We start from the raw sequence: 18,066 nt of genomic DNA, 5'->3' as shown, positions 1-18,066 counted from the left end.
TTGCCATGATTAATTGGATGAGAGGGTATGTCCATCACTGTTTGCATAATTATTATTTTCTTTTTTGCATGTATTTTATATTTGTAAGAGACAATGTACAGTATCCTGCTTTACCATCCATCTATTTTCTATGCTGCTTATCTACACTCGGGTCGTGGGTGAGCTGGAGCGCATCTCAGCTGACTTTGGAGAGAGGTGAGAAACACCCTGGAATGGTCACCCATCACTCGCAGGGATACACAATTCATATTCACACCTACGGACAAATTAGTCTTCAATTACAGTGGGGGGGGAAAGTATGTGAGCCCTTCTTAAAATTCTGGATAAATTGGTTATAAATTGTAGTCCAATTTTCATCGAAATCACAAGAATAAACAGTCTGCTTAAACTCATACCTCAGGAATAGTTACATGTTTTTTGAAAACATTTACAGGACAGGAAGAAAAAAGGAAGTGAACCTATAGGCTACGGAGTTTCCAAGAGTCAGGTGTGAGCCAACCTGGAGTCCAATCAATGAGTCAAGATTGGAGGTGTGGCTTAAAGGTGCTCTGGCCACTAGAAAACACACACCAGTTTAGAATCGTCTCTTGTCATGAAGCATTGCCTGAAGTGTACCATGCCTTGCTCAAAAGCGCTCTCAGAAGACCTACGATTAAAAATTCTTGACTTGTATAAAGCTGGAAAAGGTTACGAAAATATATTTTTTCCCTCCCACTGTACTTAAAATGCATGTTTTTAGGAATGTGGAAGGAATCCGGTGTACCCGAGACAACCACAGCAAGAACATGCAAACTCCACACAGGAGCCCAGATTCAAACCCCCGAACCTCAGAATTGTGAGGCAAACGCGCTAAACACTAGTACAGTGTGTTGGCATCTATTAAACTAATGGATTCTTTCCTGACGACTTTTCACAAGAATTGTCAGCATTGACATTAAGGTGACATTCTTGGTGTTGATCATGTGATTATTAACTTTCATTCCTCTCTTTGTCCTGCAAAAATGTTTAAATTACAGATATTCCCTATGTTTAGTAAAAAGATGTGCATTTCTCTTTTCTGCTGTCTCCTTACCATTTTCACTTCTTCTATGGTATTTAGCGTTTTCCTAGCGCGTGACATATTTAAGGTTATCTTGCGGGCGAATGTGACTTTTGATTGTACTTAAACAGATGCAGATTTCCCCATGGAGCACTCTTTGCTTGTGAAAAGCAAACATTTGACTCTAAATCTGCTTTATATTACAATGTTCCAAATGGGTGCATGTGGTTCCGCCGACCCTTGCCTCTCACACTGTCCAAGTTGTGGGAAGTAACAAAGTAATGTACAAATACTTTGTTACTGTACTTAAATAAATGGTTTTTTTTCAGAATCTGTACTTTACTTCAGTATTTGTTATTCTGATGACTTTTTACTTGTACTTCCTACGTTTGAAACCAAACATCTGTACTTTCTTCTCCTTACTTTGTCAAGATAGGCTTGTCGATCCGGATTAACTGATTAACTTTTTGTTAGTCATTTACAACATTAGCAAAGTTACGGTAACACATTCTTTTGAGAGCGTCCAGTATTTTTTTGTATCCCAATACAAGTACTATGCAAGTGAATAAAAGAGGGAAACTAGTTTGTGTGTAGTTTTCGTGGTAAGTTATCAAAACGAGCATTGTATATAATTGACAGTTAAAAAAAACAAACCAAAAAAACTTTACTTTGACATTTCAGAATCTGTACAGTGCTTTTTTTTACTTATTGGCATGCCATGAGGCTAACTCCGCTTCATTTTCCTCACAACTGCGCCAACAACTTTGTTTCGCAAAATCTTCCTGAATCAAGTCTGCACATACAGGCCACAGTAAGATGGAATAGTCCATTGCATTAGAAGGGAGGGAGGGGCCAACAGTTGCAACGGTCATAATCGATTAAGCATTTTAATGTGTTCTTCAAGCCCATTAATGAGCGCTACAACTAAAAACTGCTTTAAATCTAAGAAAACCTTTGTAATCAATTTCTACGAGATGTTTGGGGGAGGCGCCTGTGTTTGCCTAACGGTGAGTATGTCGCTGTTTTTACTCGTACTTAACTATCCTGTAAAGCGAATTGAGAGATTTGTTTCTAAATACATTATCCATGTTCCAAGATCATTGCTGAAAACATGCAAAGACTGATAACTGTGTAGTACTCAATTTTGAGATGTAGCGTTAAACTGTTTTTCACCATTTCAGTTTTCCTGATTTTTCTGGGTCTGACTAAAACGGGCCCTAGTGACGCATTAGGGGTCCGGCATGAGTACCCCTTCCCCCCACTATATAAGAACTTGAGCCATCAGTGGTTATCTGAGGCATTTGCGACATGCAGTTACATAGATAGCTATGCCTACACCACGAAAATGCTTTCTCCCTTCGGACGGTATTTGAGTGAGAATACACAGTAGAGTGGGACGTGGTTTCACTTCATTCAGCAGACACGGTCACAGCGTTTGATAACAGCTCGATTTTTCATTTTCATTTTCACATTTGGCCAGGTCGTTCACAACACACCTCTGTGTGGTGTGTCAAATTTGGAAGGCATTTGATTACATTTGACTAAGTAATTTGGCTGAATCAGTACTTCTGCTTTTACCACTGCCCCCCACAACAACCTATTATTGCCAGATAAATCGAATTGAGTTGCTTTCAACGCTTCAATGGATGCAGATTGCACCATGTAACTCCCTTTGCTCGTGAAAAGCAAAATCTTTTACTCTCAATCTGCTTTATATTACGCTGTTTTCCAATGGTTGCTTGTGGTCGCCTGTCACACCTTCCCCGCCCACGCAGACTCTCTCGCTCTCTCTCTGCCGTCTTTTGGCAACCCTGAGCTTTTTTATGCTATGACATCAAACCACAATGCATTGCACTATTTTGGAGTTTACCTTGAGTCTCCATGGCAACACGGGCCGAGCCAGCCCCTTATTCAAATAGGAGCGGAAACGCACGTCATTTTGGGCCAATCTGCGCGCTTTGGGGTGACATAATGGAATTTTTAGGGCAGAGCATACACAGCCGACGTGCCACAAGGAAGAGACGACGAGGACGGTAGGGCCCCCGCGTCTGAGGCTCTCCGCGGAAAGAGGGTGGTGGTTTACAGGAAAGCTCCACCGGTTTCCTCCATGTTTTGGATACTTGCATTCGCGAGTGCACAGCCTCGGACAGGAGCCCTCGCGCCGTCTATGCCCGCAGCACCATGATGAAGAAGGACGTTCGTCTCAACCTGGACACGCAGAGCTCCGAGCTCAAGGCCACTCCGCTGCGCGACGCCGACGTGCTGCTCAACTCGCAGGACTTGGGGCTTCTCAAGCTGGCTTCCCCCGACCTGGAGCGCCTCATCATCCAGTCCAACGGGCTGGTGGGCGCCGCCAACCCGGCGCCCCAGTTCCTCTACCCGAAGTCGGCCAGCGACGAGCAGGAGTTCGCGGAAGGCTTCGTCAAGGCTCTGGAGGATCTGCACAAGCAGAACCAGCTGAGCGAGGCGGGCTGCGTGTCGGTGGACAGACTGGAGCTCCTCGGCGCCGCCAACGCGGTGGCCGCGTCCGGGCTCCAGACGTCGGATCTGCCCGTGTACACCACGCTGAACGGCTACGCCGCCAGCCCGCTGCACGGCGGCACCACCATCAACTACTCCACCGACACCATCCCCTTCCCCCCGCCTCCGTCCCACCTCACTCCGCAGCAGCAGCAGCAGCAGGCGGCGGCGGCGCTCTCCCGGCTGCAGTCCGCCGGCGGGGCCGTGAAGGACGAACCGCAGACGGTTCCGGACATGCAGAGCCTCGGGGACAGCCCGCCTCTCTCCCCGATTGACATGGACAACCAGGAGCGCATTAAGGCGGAGAGAAAAAAGCTGCGCAACCGGATAGCTGCCTCCAAGTGCCGCAAGCGGAAACTGGAGCGGATCTCTCGGCTCGAGGACAAAGTGAAGAGCCTGAAGACGCAGAACACCGAGCTGGCGTCCACGGCCAGCGTGCTCCGGGAGCAGGTGGCCCAGCTCAAGCAGAAGGTGATGAACCACGTCAGCAGCGGGTGCCAACTTTTGCCAAACCAGGTCCAAGCTTACTAATTCCACAAATGCCTAACAATGACTTTGGAGGCATATTTTGGTCAATGCACTCTGCAGGTGAACTGAAAGGTTCAAAAGTTGCGAGCTGCAGCCCGCTGCTGTGCGACTCAATGGAACCGGGTTGTTGGGAAACAGCCATGTAGCAAAGTGCCATGCAGCACCACCGATGTACACTTGAAGGGCTGTCAAACTCATATCTGTCGTGAGCCATATTGTAGTCATGGTTTCCCCTCACATGGCTGTTAAAGACCATTTACAGTAAATGTATCATCGCCTCATTATATTACATGTATGTAACAAACTCATGCATAAGTAGTTTTGAAAATAGTTAGGCTATTGCTCGATTTACAGTGGTACCTTAATTTACCAGTTGAATTTGTTCCGTGCAAAGCTTTTTAAAAAAAAAAAAATATTATTTACTCGTACAACAAATCAATTTTTTCCGCAATGAAATGAATTGAAATTCCATTAATCTGTTTCAGCCCCTACAAAACGTTTGTTTTAATAGAGAAAAATAGCACTGTATTGTGGAAGAAAAAGAAAAACAGGTTTTATATAACGTGTAATAACTGAACGTACTGTACTGTAATATTCACTTGTTGGCTGTAGGACTTTCAGGGCTTTGGCCTAGTAAGTCACATCAGGAGTCAGTTTGGATGGTTTGTCTGAGTGTGAGCATCTGTGCGCGAGTTGTGGCTTACAGCAGCTCCTTGCGCGTGTTCTCATTTTGAATTTGCGTTTGACCGTTTGTCCCGGCAACTGTGGCTCTCCTTGCTCAAATGCGAGGGCATTACAGTACGTTAATTGCTCAATTTTCCCCCCACTTAACTCTTGTGCCGGTGTATCTTAATTTGCTTGTACCTCAAATTTTGACAAAGCAAAATAAAGATCAGATAAACGACTTTCACTCCTAAGTTGGGGCACTTGTAAGTCAGGGTACCACTGTCTTTTAAAAAGGGCTTGGTTTGTAATAAATGCTTGGAAAATCTCAACATTATTAAAAGTGAAGACAATTTGCAATTCCGGTACAGACTTTTCGCAAGAAACATGAAGTAGGCGCACATAATTTGCTTCTTTGGGCCACATCAAATTATGTGGTGGGCTGAATCTGGCCCCCGGGCTATGAGTTTGACACCTGTGGTGTACAGGATAGTATTGATGGACAATCTCAACAGCCAAATGGAAGGGTCTCACCAAGTGCTGCCATCCATCTGTATGTATTTTTTTGTGTATATATATACACACACATTTTATATATATATATATATATATATATATATATATATACACACACACACACACTGCCTTACTTGTTTACAAGCACTTAGCTATGACAAATATTTTTTTTTCATTTACTGAAGCATTTATTTACTTTTTGTTGTTTTGTTTTTCAAAAATCAACACTGCATGTGTTGTAGCAGTTGTGGGCGGTAAACCATTGTATTCCATTGTATTTTGCCTCCATGGTGGCTGCTTAGTAGAGTTTAGGCGTCAAACTTCCATGAATGTACGTGTATGTATTGGGAAGACCCATTTATCTGTGTATGACGGACTCTCATCTCTCTACCTGACATTTATTCAATTCACTACATTACTACAGCTAAAGCTGTTTTTGCTTATATTGTAAATAATAAAAAGCCTTTTCTTACCATTTCTCTTTGTTCTTGTCTTGCACAGTCCACAATGTGGACAAACAATAGATGAGTGGGGAACCTACAGTCTGTGGGCCATATATAACCCCGGGGAGCATTTCATCAAAGCTGGCCTGCAATTCTAAGAACAAAAAAAAAATGCTTAAAGAAAAGCCTCAACTGCTTGTAATAATAATAAGCGAGTGTTCGGAATGTTTTTATAAATGTAGTATCGCTCTCGGGAGACTTAAAAAAAACTGAAATGGGCTCTGGTAGGAAAAACTTTCCCCACCCTGCCTGCAAAGTGAAAATCACAACACGATTATTGCATTAGGCCTCCCCCTGTTGGCCAATAGATGAACACGCAGTCAATGTCACAGAGTCGTTAATTAAATGACTCTACTGTACTTATATTTGGTAGTAACTGTCGTACTTCAACAAAGTTCAGCTGCTCGGATTTATTTATTGATCCCTCATTTAAGCAAATCAGGCATCACAACATTACAGCACAATTCACACAACTAATACTAGATGGGCAGAAAACAGCTATTTACAAGTTACGACTGGGTTCTTGAGTCGTATCCACGTTTACAGCCAAAGCAAAACACAAATAATAGCCACACAAACTGGTCGGGGGGCTGAGAGAAAAAAAAAAAAAAAAAAAAAAAAAAAAAAAAAGACTTAAATTTAGTGTTCAATGTATTCAGTGGACTGCCTTTTTGGAAAGGGCTGCTGCTGACAGGTATGCCAGTGCAAGATAAACAGTACTTTTAATTGGATTCCTCTTTCAAGCTTGGTGCAAACTGCTCACACAGACGCATATAGTACATGTGTGAAAACCATCAGCAGGCTCGTGTTGCTGATATTTGAGAGTGGAGGAGATAACGCGACCTGTTATTGCTCTGTGAGAACAGTCTGCTGTTACACTGGCATGTCTTAAAAGTTACATAACTGATATGGAAAAGACAAATAAGCTGCCCGCCAAACGCCTGGAATGTTTTACTCTCCTCTCGAGCTTGTAAACACAGACATGTACAAAAAAATCGAAAAGATGCGAGGATTAGAAAGGAGATGCAGATTAGAACACAGCATTACAGGAAGAATGTGTGAAAAATAAATAGTTATAAATAATACAAAAAGTATAATAAAAGCTTCACCATATTCCCGCATGCACATCAGTGAACGCATGTACAGTACACACACACACACGGGCAAACCAACTAAATTCAATTTCAAAATTGAACATGCTAAAAAATATTATGTTCCCTTTCCCAAATAAAGCTGAGGGTGCTGGCAGGTCATGGTGAAAGAAAATATATATATTAGAAATACACAACACCTGTAAATCCTGAAATGTGTCACCACCAATAACTTCAACCAGCAACACAGACAACATGCACCCGAAAGCACGGGAAGGAATCCATTCTTCAGAAATAATTTCTGTATGTATAATAGGTTACTTCTGTATTTATATGCATCTTAAAAGGCATAGCTATTGAATTTCTAAATATTTACACACTCAATTATACACTACTCACAAAAAGTTAAGGATATTGGGCTTTCGGGGGGGGGGGGGGGGGGCTGGCATTACATGTCCAAGGATGTCCTCTACGCTGCGTTTCTGTGACGCTTCCAGTCTCTCTGTTGTAACCTGCTGACACTATAAGCTCAGAGCCTGTCACAGAGTGTCATCAGCAGGTTGCAACAGAGAGACTGGTAAAGTCGCAGTAAGGCACGGAAGTGGGCATCCTTGGAAATTTTTCAAACACCTGTTGTGAATTCAACTCCTTGTCAGAAAACAGAACGTTGTGCATAAAGTACTGAAACAGTGAAGGGAAAAAAGTTTAGATTGTCTTCTAAATTTGACACACAACATTGAAGAATGTTGTGAACAATACTGACAAATTTGAATGATTAAAGAATAAAATCGGCAAGTATATGAAATGAAGTTTCAACATTGTGAAAATCAAGTCGCTGTCTCCACTCTCAAATGCTGTGGGTGTGTCTGCTTAATGCTGAAACCACGGCCCGATCAAATGTCAACCGTCAATCAAACATCACTTTACAGCCAAAAAAACAGATGCTACTTTGTCAAGCATCTAGCCTCTGGTGGCTGGACTAAATCCCACAAGGTCATCGCAGGGCTTATCCACGCCGCGACAACGAGGCGCTCTAAAGCAGCAACGTCGGCACAAAGCCCCAGTCCACACACTCGCAGTTATGTCTGACTTTTTTTTTTTTTTTTTTTTTATTCCCCCACTCCTCACTCTTCCACCTTTCTGGAAGATGCATTTTCAGTGTGTAGGCACCAAAGTGCATCACTGGGCGCTATTTTTTAGCTGGAAAACTGAAAATGGTTAAAAACTATTCAAAGCTATATTGCCACAATTGAGTATTACAGAGTTCTCAGTCTTTTCACATTTTCAGCAATTATCTTCAAACATGTATAATGTATTTAGAAACAAATCTCTGAGTTCACTTTACAGGGTATCTAAGTTCACATACATTTTAGGTTTGTCTTCAAATTTCTCCAGAAAGATCAATATCTCTAACTTTTTGTGAGTAATATATCATTATCATCCCTTCTGTTGTGTTAAAAAACAATGACACTAAATTGATAAACACTGAGGGGGTGCAGCACCCAAAACCAAACCGATGCTGCTGTCCACTTCAAATCACAAGTACTGCTTCTTTTCCAAGTTAAAAAAACTTGCAAGGCGCAACAAAATTCTTAAACGATGACTAGCATTTTGAGAAACAGGATCCAATCAATGTCTTTTCCCCCCCCATTTAAATACATGTTTGCTTCATAAAGTTTAATTGTAGAAACACATAGAAGAATGAATACCTTTCAACTTGAAAATTAACTCTGCTCAGTGTGACTATGGCTAAAACAAGTCAAATGTTTTGTAATCATTAGGACTTGAAGCGTGAATGTAAGGGACTGGACATGACCAAATTACAGACAACAGTGAGAGCAGGCTCTTGTATTCTATGCGTGTACAGTACCTACCATCTACATGTACATGGGGGGATGTTTGCATGTCAGAGCGCACTCAGCCCGTGACTCAATTAGCACTATGCTGTGAGGATGATATAGATTGAAAAGAGCTCATCTTTGGGAATCGACTGTTTGAGGAGGAAGTAGGGTTGATAATCTCAGCAGCAGTCAGCTCCTGTGTGTTTGTGTGTGTGTGTGTGAGTGTGGCTCTGTCTATTTGCGTTCAATCAATCTATGCAGGTTTACATGACATCAACTGATGAGAGAAATTAAAAAAAGGTACTGTATATGGGCTCCCATGACAGCAGATGTAGTGCATATGAGTGCGAGTGTGTGTGTGTGTGTGTGTGGTGTGTTGTGTTGTGTTGTTTAGCAAGCACAGTCCTGATGGGACCTCTGCGGCTGCTCGGTGAGCTGCGGCCCTTGTTTGGCTCCGCTGACAGTGGGGTCGTTGTTGTCCAGAGTCTCGGACATCCTCTCACAGATGATGTCCACCAGCCTCTCAAAGGTCTGCTTCACGTTGATGTTGTCTTTGGCGCTGGCTTCAAAGTGCTCGAAACCTACCGGCCGAGAGGGGCGACAGAGAGACAACAGTGACTCGTTCCATTGGGAAGTTTAAATTGTTTCTATATTTCTGCTCATAAGTCATTCACTGCTGTGGATGTCCAAATTCATCAAATGGAATCAAACCGTTTACCGCCACCAATGTATACAGTCGTGGTCACCATTATTGGCACCCCTTCATTTTTTGCATAACATAATATCTTCAGAAATAAATTGAAATGTACCAAATTTATATAATCAAGATCTTTTAATTGGCTGTCCAAAGTAATTCAACAAAGATTTTTTTTTTTCCCAACTTAGATATTGTAATTTCAAAGAAAAGAAAAAAAAAAAAACAGAAAAGCGGATGTGCAGCAATATTGACACTCCGGCTTAATATTTGGTTGCATACCCTTTGGCAGCGATGACAGCCTCCAAACGTTTCTTGTATTTGTTTAAGCTTTTTGCACTTCTCAGGTGGTCTTTTCGCTCACTTTTACTTTGCAATTTGTTCAAGCTCTTTAACATTTGCAGGGTTCTTTTCCCCAATGGCAGATTTCCTCTCCCCCCAAAGATTTTCAGTTGGATTGAGATCAGGACTCATTGCTGGGCATTTTAAAAGTCCATTTTTTTCTTTTCCACCATTCCTGTGTGCTTTTGGGTGTGTGCTTTGGGTCTTTGTCTTGCTGGAGGACCCATGATCTTCGCCTCAAACCAAGTTTTCTTACAGTGGGTCAGACATTTCTCTCTAAAATCTCTTGATCATACAGTCAAGGCCTCCAGTACCAGATGTAGCAAAGGAGCCCCACAGCATTATGGATCTCATGGTGCATGTTTTTAGTTGTATATCTGGAAATACATTACCATGTTGCCATCAAAAGCCCCTTTTCAGTCTTTTTGTTGTTGTTTTATGGTTTGAGAAAAGCCACAAAAGTTAAGGTCACTGTTCTGCTTGACATGTTTAATTACACAAAGAGCTAGTTTTCTCCGCTTTTTGGTCAGAAATAGGTGTTTTTGGTGAAACCAAACCATGTTCAACTACTGATTACTAAAGAATGCAAAAAGCTACAGAAAAAATATTTTTCTGGTAAAAGAAGAATCTACTTTCTTTTGGTATGTTCACCGCTTCCGTATATTGTCACAGAACACATTCTGTTGGTCTTAAAAGATCAGTCACAATACTCTAAAATGGCTGGCAATGAGGGGAAATCTGCTTTGAAAACAGTTGGCATTATATGAGTTATAAAGTTCATAATTAAGGTAAACAACATACTACCAAACACTGCGTTCATTTGTAGTACAGGTATGTAGAGTTTGTAAATGGAGACGCCTCCACTTACCAAGCTGTTCTGACAGCTGCCGGCCCCTTTCTGTGGCCACTATCCGTTCATCATCCATATCGACCTTGTTCCCCACCAGGAGCACCTGAGCATTGTCCCACGAGTAAGTCTTGATCTGAGTGGACCTGTGGGGGGCACACAAAACATTTACGAAACTGGGCATGCACTAAACCTGCATTAAGTAATTCCAAAACATTAAGCTTGGGATTTTTAAATGTCGCTAGTAGGAAACAGTTTCAGTTTTATGCATTTACACCAACAATAATTGTATTTTTACAATTACAACATAAAATGGTGGCATTTTGGAGTGCAAAAAAATATTTTTTTCCAATGGGTTTTAAAGTTTTTGAAAACACCGGCAATATTGCTCATCTTAACACTGAAATAAATGAGGGATTGTTTTAAAAATGTCATCCGTAGAATAAACGTTCACACATCATTACATTCATTTCTTTCTAAAAGCAGAATTATGACAATGTTTGATAGATTTGTTTTTACAGGTGTACCTAATGATATAGTCGCTGAGCGATGTGTCAACAAGGCAACCAGACAGGTTTCAAACAAATATTTAACGGCTAAGACGGTCATGAATGTTGAAATAAAACCAATATAGTCTATTCAATTCACTGGTTTCAAAAGCTTTCATAAGTCTTGTCACGAGGTAGCAAGTATTACATAAGTAAACATGAAAGTGGTGCTAAGCAACAATAGTACATAAACACAAGGGTTTCCACTGAAGTGTCTCCTCACCAGTCTTGCACAGCGTTGAAGGACTCCTCGTTGGTGATGTCATACATGAGGATGAAACCCATGGCTCCTCTGTAATAGGCTGTGGTGATGGTCCTGTAACGCTCCTGGCCGGCCGTGTCCTGCATCAACACACATGAGTAAACAGTCTTCCAATCACTTTCTTTGAGTAGCACACCTGAGGAGGACAAAAATGACTCTCGTACAATCAAAACTCTGGGAATTTGGACGCTACTTCAAGAAAAGGAAGGTTAGGTACAGTATGCAGTGTTTCCCACAGGATAGGAATCTATTTGCGGTTGGCGGTTGAGCGTTGGTGGAGGGGGTGGTTGAAATCAAACAACCAATTACCAAATAACTAACCCTAGTAAAGTAAAACATTTCAATAAAAACAATACAATTGTTTACCTAAATAGATACAAATAAATTAATATAAAAAGTAAAATCAAACACTTAAGGGCTCGACTAATTTTTGCATTGGTAGCACCTTTTTCGGGGGGGGCGCAGGGGTACAGCATGACCATGTATGATGTAGTCTTACGTGACTATCATACAGTAGCTTCGAATGAAATAAAGACGAGCAGTGACAAGTTACAATCTGCCAAATATTTTACTCTCTGCAACAAGCAGTAGTTGACTAAACAGGTAATTTCTATAGAATTTTAAAGGACTTAACGAAAACATTTTCAAATAAAAGCAAGCATAACAGGTATGTATGTGTTTACATGTAATCTTATAGCACATGCTTTAATGTTGACAAAAGAGTAAACCTAATGAAAGCCGGCTGAGAAATGAGCAAGTCCTGATTCACTTTCAATGTATATGCATAGCCCGTGATGAGAACGTAGCCCCCGCCAATATGGCCGACACAGAGGCATGTCGCTACACATCAATTTTATATTCCTATGTGGTTATAACATTACATCTGTGTGCTAAGGCTAATATTAGACTCAAGATAATGTCAACGTTTACAGTGTTAAGTAAGTAAGCTCACAACCGTTGATGCTAAAATTAGCAACAAACTAGACAAATAGCTTACCGAAATAACGCCACCTCTTGGTCAGAAATTGAATCAGCCACAATGTGCTTCCTTTTTAGATGCTCGTGTATCACTGCTGTGCTGCCATGAAAGGCAAGTTCTGTCTTCAGTATTTGAAATGCTCAAACGTTCGGGCTCCGTTTCTAATACGTTAGCTGCAGTTCTTCTGAGTACATCACACGGCTGACCACAACTGCGCATGTGCGTCATGGCCAGGAGCCAGGCTTGCAGACAACAGGTGAGCTAGCGGGAGGATTCAGGCACAAACACAAAGCTTAAAAAAAAAAAAATTAACGACGTTGACTATTAATTAATTAACATTAAATTAATTATCGACAACTTTGATTGTCGATGTAGTTGTGACTTGTCGAGTAACCTTGGCAGTCCTACTACACATGCGGACAATTTACCAAATGAGAAATAGGAAGCCTCATGTCTATGAAATGGCTTGAGAAAATGTTCAACAACCATTTAACATTGCTGTTTAGTTCTACTAACTACTCTCTTATATTTAAAGGTCAAAGGACAAAGATGTCAAAACATGTTCTTGATAACTCTAGAACCCCTGTACAAACCACATCTGCCATTTTGAAGTAATTATATAGCAGATATACAGCAGTTAAATCGATAAATATGATTCAGAATGCGCCTTCTGCTTTTTGCATCCAGCGCCTTCCGGTCTTCGGCTCTTTCTGGCGCTGTGACGTCACTCCAGCCAAACATCCTGTTCATTCGGCATTGTGTGCTATTGTTCCATGCTGTTGTTCCTGTCCTTTTATATGTTGTCATATGATTTAGTGATTTCACAATGGTTTATTGTGCGTCATTTGGTTGTACAAATGTTTCAGGCAGTGGCAAGAGTTTCTTTGGCTTTCCAAGTGAAAAAGGAATATGTGACCAGTGGAAAGGGAAAGTCAATCGACAGGGGAAGAAACGTGGTCTGCTATGGGTGCCTAGCAAGCATTCCAAACTCTGTGCTGATCACTTCAAACCGGCGTGTTTTGAGAAAGACTTAGCAGAAAGCATTGGATACACAGGTGTAGTTAGGCAGACGCTGAAACCGAATGCGGTGCAAACCATTTTTCTTACGGCCATCGGGACCTCAACTGCCCGCAAGAGAACTAAATCTCACAGCCGCCACGGTGCAGCGGCGCAGACAAGAGGTGACGATTTCCTTGTATACAGTATACCTACGACTCTATTATGTTTCTTATGCACTGGGCAGTAGGGAAAAAAAGACCCATGCAGTACTTTTTAGTACTGTCCTCTGTACTTTTGCCTATATGACAAGCCAATAGACATGGCAAAGACTTTCTGTGCAGCGTGGTATAACGCTACTCGAGCGAAGGGCACACAATATGTAGGAATACTGTATACTATGTAAAAGCTTGGGGTGCCATTATTTCTAGCCATGACTGGATAAAAAGACATGCTTATGACATGCCATCACATCGACCAAGTGGCCACTCTCATTTTCTGTTGTACAGCTGCTACTTGGCTGCTGGTCGTCGTCACTGTCAGGTTCCGACATCCTGATCGGCTCAAAACGGTATGGTTTGAGTTCAGTTGGGTGCTCCTGTACGTCGAAATCCTCCTCCTCCTCATATTCCAACACGTTGCTCGCCATTGCGTATAGGTTTTAGGGCGCTGTGGTTGACAATTGCAACATCACTTCTGGTAGCCCTTGCGATGGATAGAGTAACCACACCCCAGTGTCTCGAGCTTCAGGTATGTTCGGGGAGTGCTCAATACACGTAATAAAAATCCTAATTTTTAGCTAAACTATAGTTGACAACTTGCTGGAAGTGACGTGCATATATTAGATATTATATAAACAATGCAAATATGAATTTTAACTGACCCCATAACATCTTTGTCCTCTGACCTTTACTATCAAACAGGGTACCTGTGTTTTTATTTTAGTAGAATATACTGTATGGTTTGAGAGGGGGAAAAAAAAAAAAAAAGACAAAATGCAAATAATTCACAGAAAAGAGTGTTAGTTTGAGCCAGTGGACGACACAATGATCAGAATGGCACCACACTGCCTCAATTTGAGACAGGAAAACCTATGGACACGTAAAAGGCATTGACCCCCTCACCCAGATCTGCAGCTTTATCCTCTTGTCATTCCTGTAGATGGTCTTGACCTTAAAGTCGATGCCCACCGTGCTGACGAAGGCTGGCGTGAACGAGTCATCTGCATAGCGGAAGAGGAAGGACGTCTTGCCGACGCTGCTGTTGCCGATGATGAGGATTTTAAACATGTAGTCAAAGTTCTGGTCTGAGGACTCCTTTTGTCCATATGTGGCATTTGCAGACGCCATCTAGCCAAGTGGAAAAAAAAAAAACAGTGAACAGGGAGTTGCTTGAGAAAACAGCACATTTTTATGTACAAAGGGTGGATCACGACAATTAATTATTTGGAGAAAATCCCAATGAAATTATTAATAACAGATGTAGACCAGTGCAGGTGATGTGCAGTTACTTCTTTCTTCTGGAAAGTTGCGAGGTTAACTTGCGATTGATGTGATCTGTTGTGTCACTCTACGAGAGTAGTTGGAAACACTGAGCATACACATTGAATAACACACTGTGGCAGTCCAGTGAAGTTCTATGCGTGGTGGGAGAGATCACATACACGCCACCAGAAACAACCCACATATTGTTTTGAAGGAATACCTCCTTGAGAATCAATTAAAATATGATGTGAATTGTGAATAAGCAACAGGTTGTTCACACCAAGAGATTGTGTTGCCGTGTCACCTATGTGGTTTCTAAATTTGCAGCCTCGACGTTTCATGATCATTAAATACATACAGTATTTACAAAAAGCTAGAAATATTTGGCCTTTGAGTGAAACTTACGAATGAACCTAAAATACACTAACCTTTAGCTATATTTTCATCTAATAAAGGAGAATCGGTTCCCCCAAAAATCTGTAAATAGGTGAATTCGTGAATATGGAACACTGTACTAGTGTACAGGGATTTGGTGCCATCCTGTGGCATCTTGGGCCCACTGAGCGACACGCCAACATGACTGAATTACGAACAAATTACACTTATCGACTCACACCTGCACACCTGGCAATTGAACCTCACACACGTATTAACTCGTCACAACGGAAAACCTGACCTCTGGTGTTTTTGGAGAAACAACATTTTCTTGAACCACAGACAACATGGCGCGATTGTGAAGGAAGATGCAGATTTCTCTGGGCGCTGTAGCTATATTATAATAACACAAAGTGAATCAACAGAAGAGAGCAAAGGAGAGCGTGGATATTTGAGGCTGTTGACAATGATTGATACAATACAAATAGGTGAATTTGTGAATAGACATGGGTTCAAACGCTCCTGTTGCTCAGCAAAACTGCTCCAGCATAAAAAAAAAACACATACAGATCCACCACATTGCACGACTAAGCAACATAACAAAACAAATGAAAACACTTGTTTAAGGTGTATGAGTCCACAGCAGTAGTCGGCGTGAAGCCATTAGAACAAAATAAGCAGCCAGTGCACCACGGCCAAGATTGCAAGATGACACAACGGAAGTAGCAAGGCTTAGCGAGGCTAAGCATCAGATCAACTGGCTGACAGGATACAAGCGAGCTCCAAGGAAGGCTGTCTGGGAAAGCCAAACGCGGAAAACCGTATGCTTCACGAGACCCCCTTCATCCCACAGGACACACACCGCAACAACAACAAAAATACCTCGACGAAACTGAGCAAACACATTACTAGCGCAATTAAAGAGACTTTTCACATCGCAGTTTATCCAACGTTAGCAGGCTGGTGAAACGTATTACCATTTAGCGGTGGGGGGGGGGGGGGGGGATATGTTTTGTCAAAGGGCACACATAAATGGAGTAAAACAACAATGCGATTGTGGACAACACCGCCGCTTAATGAGATGTAATAAAAGTGACACACAGCTTCGTTGTCGCTATGTATCAGTGACAGGAGGAGCTAGCTAAGCATCCTTAGCTATGTCAAATGAAGGTTACTCTTCCTTATTTACGGCGACAAAAATCAGCCGAAACCGACACGACGGCATTCGACAAACTCGCAAATACTACTGCTGATACACACAAGGTAAGGCGGTGACGTTTTATCGTATCTTTTACCGTGAAATGCGTGGTTTCTTCTCGGCTTCGCTGCAGTAGTTGCACCTGCAGTAGCGCGTGCACCTCTTGATTGACAGATCGGGCCCAGGTAGGCGTGGCCCCCAAAAATGTAAGAATGACTGACAAGAGCGTTCACCAATCAGAGACAAGGAGTTAAAAATTCACACGGAGCTCCGCCTCACTAGACATGTACTGTACATTTGGGAAATCGAGAGTTCGAGACACATACTGTACAGTCAATATAAAACATCTGATAGTAAATGAAAGGGCCATTCAATGAAATATGAGCCATTTGCATCCCCAGGAAATCAAATCTATAAATGCACGATCAAATTAACTGTAAAATACATTTGTTTTATTAAGCAAGGAGTCTAGCACCTTGATCTGATTGCATATTTAATAAACACAATTTCGAAGACTCTTTTAAATTACTTTGAACACTGGTAAAATAGCCTTTATTGCCTGTCCCTGCGTCCTAAAATTACACCTTCCCAGCAAATATACTAATTTAAAGCCTATACAAATGTTTTTTTTTAATTTTTATTTTTTTTAATAATTGTGTTACTCCTTATCCCAACTACGGTATACTTGATTTTCTTTAAAAAATAAAAATACATTTATTTTAAATTCAAAGTACTTAACTCGTCGTCTTCCTGGGTTTTTACACACTCCTGTTACCCTAGCACCGTGGGTTTCCAACTTTATACACCTAGCACCATTTAAAAAAAATACTTGGTTCTCCAAGTACCACCAAAATGACAAAAATTTAACTACCATACCATGTATCATTAAAAAGTATATTTAATATTTTTGTAAGCCACTTTAACATTATGCACAGTTTGAGCATTAATGCTCAACCGCTGTGCTTAAATAAAATAAAAGAAAAAACGATTTATATAATATTACAAGTAGTTACGATAAAAAAAATCAATAAAAATTGTACCTAAATATTTGAAAACAACAGTTCTAAAAGACTAAATGAAAATGTATTAAAAAGTTAGATACAACTGACCTGTGCTTAACAAATCTAATGTACTGGATGGAAAAATATTCAAGCCATTGTAACATGCACAGTTTGAACATTTAATTTAGTGATTCTTTTGCATACCACGAGAGGGAGGCCGGCACCACCAGTGGTACCACATAAAAAATTAAGTTACCTGAGATGGGCCAATACACACTTTGAGTAGTTAAATCTGAATATTATTTGATTTATGGTTGAAAAAAGACAGAAATTTAGATTTACTGTACAAAAAAAGCAAATGGCACCAATTCACTGGAATGGCCCAAAACACTGAAATATTTTTTTGCAGTATTTATAACAGGGTAAATAAAAAAATATGTATAGACTATATTATTAGTACAGTCACATTTCATTATGTTAAGCTCTAGAACGTCTTTCAAGTTTCAATATGCATTGGGCAATAGAGCTATTATGCATACGTATTATGCCTATCAAGTTTCATACACTGTACGTTAATTTTACTGTCAATAACACCGTATTATAGTTCACACTTTGAACTAATTGTACACACGCTACCAG

At 41.2% G+C, this 18,066-nt stretch overlaps 2 protein-coding genes and 1 long non-coding RNA gene across 3 annotated transcripts; 2 read left to right on the top strand and 1 right to left on the bottom strand.

Moving 5' to 3' along the window:
• The first annotated feature begins 2,999 nt into the window (after window positions 1–2,999).
• jund (JunD proto-oncogene, AP-1 transcription factor subunit) lies at window positions 3,000–5,741 on the top strand. Its single transcript, XM_061797055.1, has one exon. The coding sequence runs from the start codon at window positions 3,221–3,223 to the stop codon at window positions 4,088–4,090; it is 870 nt and encodes a 289-aa protein (XP_061653039.1). The 5' UTR covers window positions 3,000–3,220; the 3' UTR covers window positions 4,091–5,741.
• A 423-nt stretch (window positions 5,742–6,164) lies between these two features.
• Window positions 6,165–16,625, bottom strand: LOC133488759 (ras-related protein Rab-3A-like). Its single transcript, XM_061797056.1, has 5 exons — window positions 16,524–16,625; window positions 14,494–14,718; window positions 11,356–11,474; window positions 10,606–10,730; window positions 6,165–9,282 (listed from the first exon to the last, which is right to left on the bottom strand). Exons 2-5 carry the CDS (start codon window positions 14,716–14,718, stop codon window positions 9,092–9,094), a joined length of 660 nt encoding a protein of 219 aa, XP_061653040.1. The 5' UTR covers window positions 16,524–16,625; the 3' UTR covers window positions 6,165–9,091.
• On the top strand, window positions 13,258–14,117 carry LOC133488761 (uncharacterized). Its single transcript, XR_009791739.1, has 3 exons — window positions 13,258–13,554; window positions 13,879–13,940; window positions 14,028–14,117. It is a non-coding gene; the product is annotated as an uncharacterized LOC133488761 (long non-coding RNA).
• Window positions 16,626–18,066: the final 1,441 nt, after the last annotated feature.

Source organism: Phyllopteryx taeniolatus, chromosome 14 (assembly GCF_024500385.1).
Source record: "Phyllopteryx taeniolatus isolate TA_2022b chromosome 14, UOR_Ptae_1.2, whole genome shotgun sequence".
In the NCBI taxonomy this organism is placed as follows: Eukaryota; Metazoa; Chordata; class Actinopteri; order Syngnathiformes; family Syngnathidae; genus Phyllopteryx; species Phyllopteryx taeniolatus.
The sequence above is the reverse complement of the archived record's forward strand: the minus strand, read 5'-3'. Positions and strand labels throughout refer to the sequence as shown.

Excerpts from the sequence above, each read along its gene's own strand:
- jund (XM_061797055.1), top strand. The coding sequence starts at position 3,221 with ATGATGAAGAAGGACGTTCGTCTCAACCTGGACACGCAGAGCTCCGAG.
- LOC133488759 (XM_061797056.1), bottom strand. The coding sequence starts at position 14,718 with ATGGCGTCTGCAAATGCCACATATGGACAAAAGGAGTCCTCAGACCAG. Across the intron at positions 11,475-14,493 it reads GGATAAAGCTGCAGATCTGG|GACACGGCCGGCCAGGAGCG; the intron begins GTGAGGGGGTCA and ends GTGTTGATGCAG. Across the intron at positions 10,731-11,355 it reads TTCAACGCTGTGCAAGACTG|GTCCACTCAGATCAAGACTT; the intron begins GTGAGGAGACAC and ends TGCCCCCCACAG.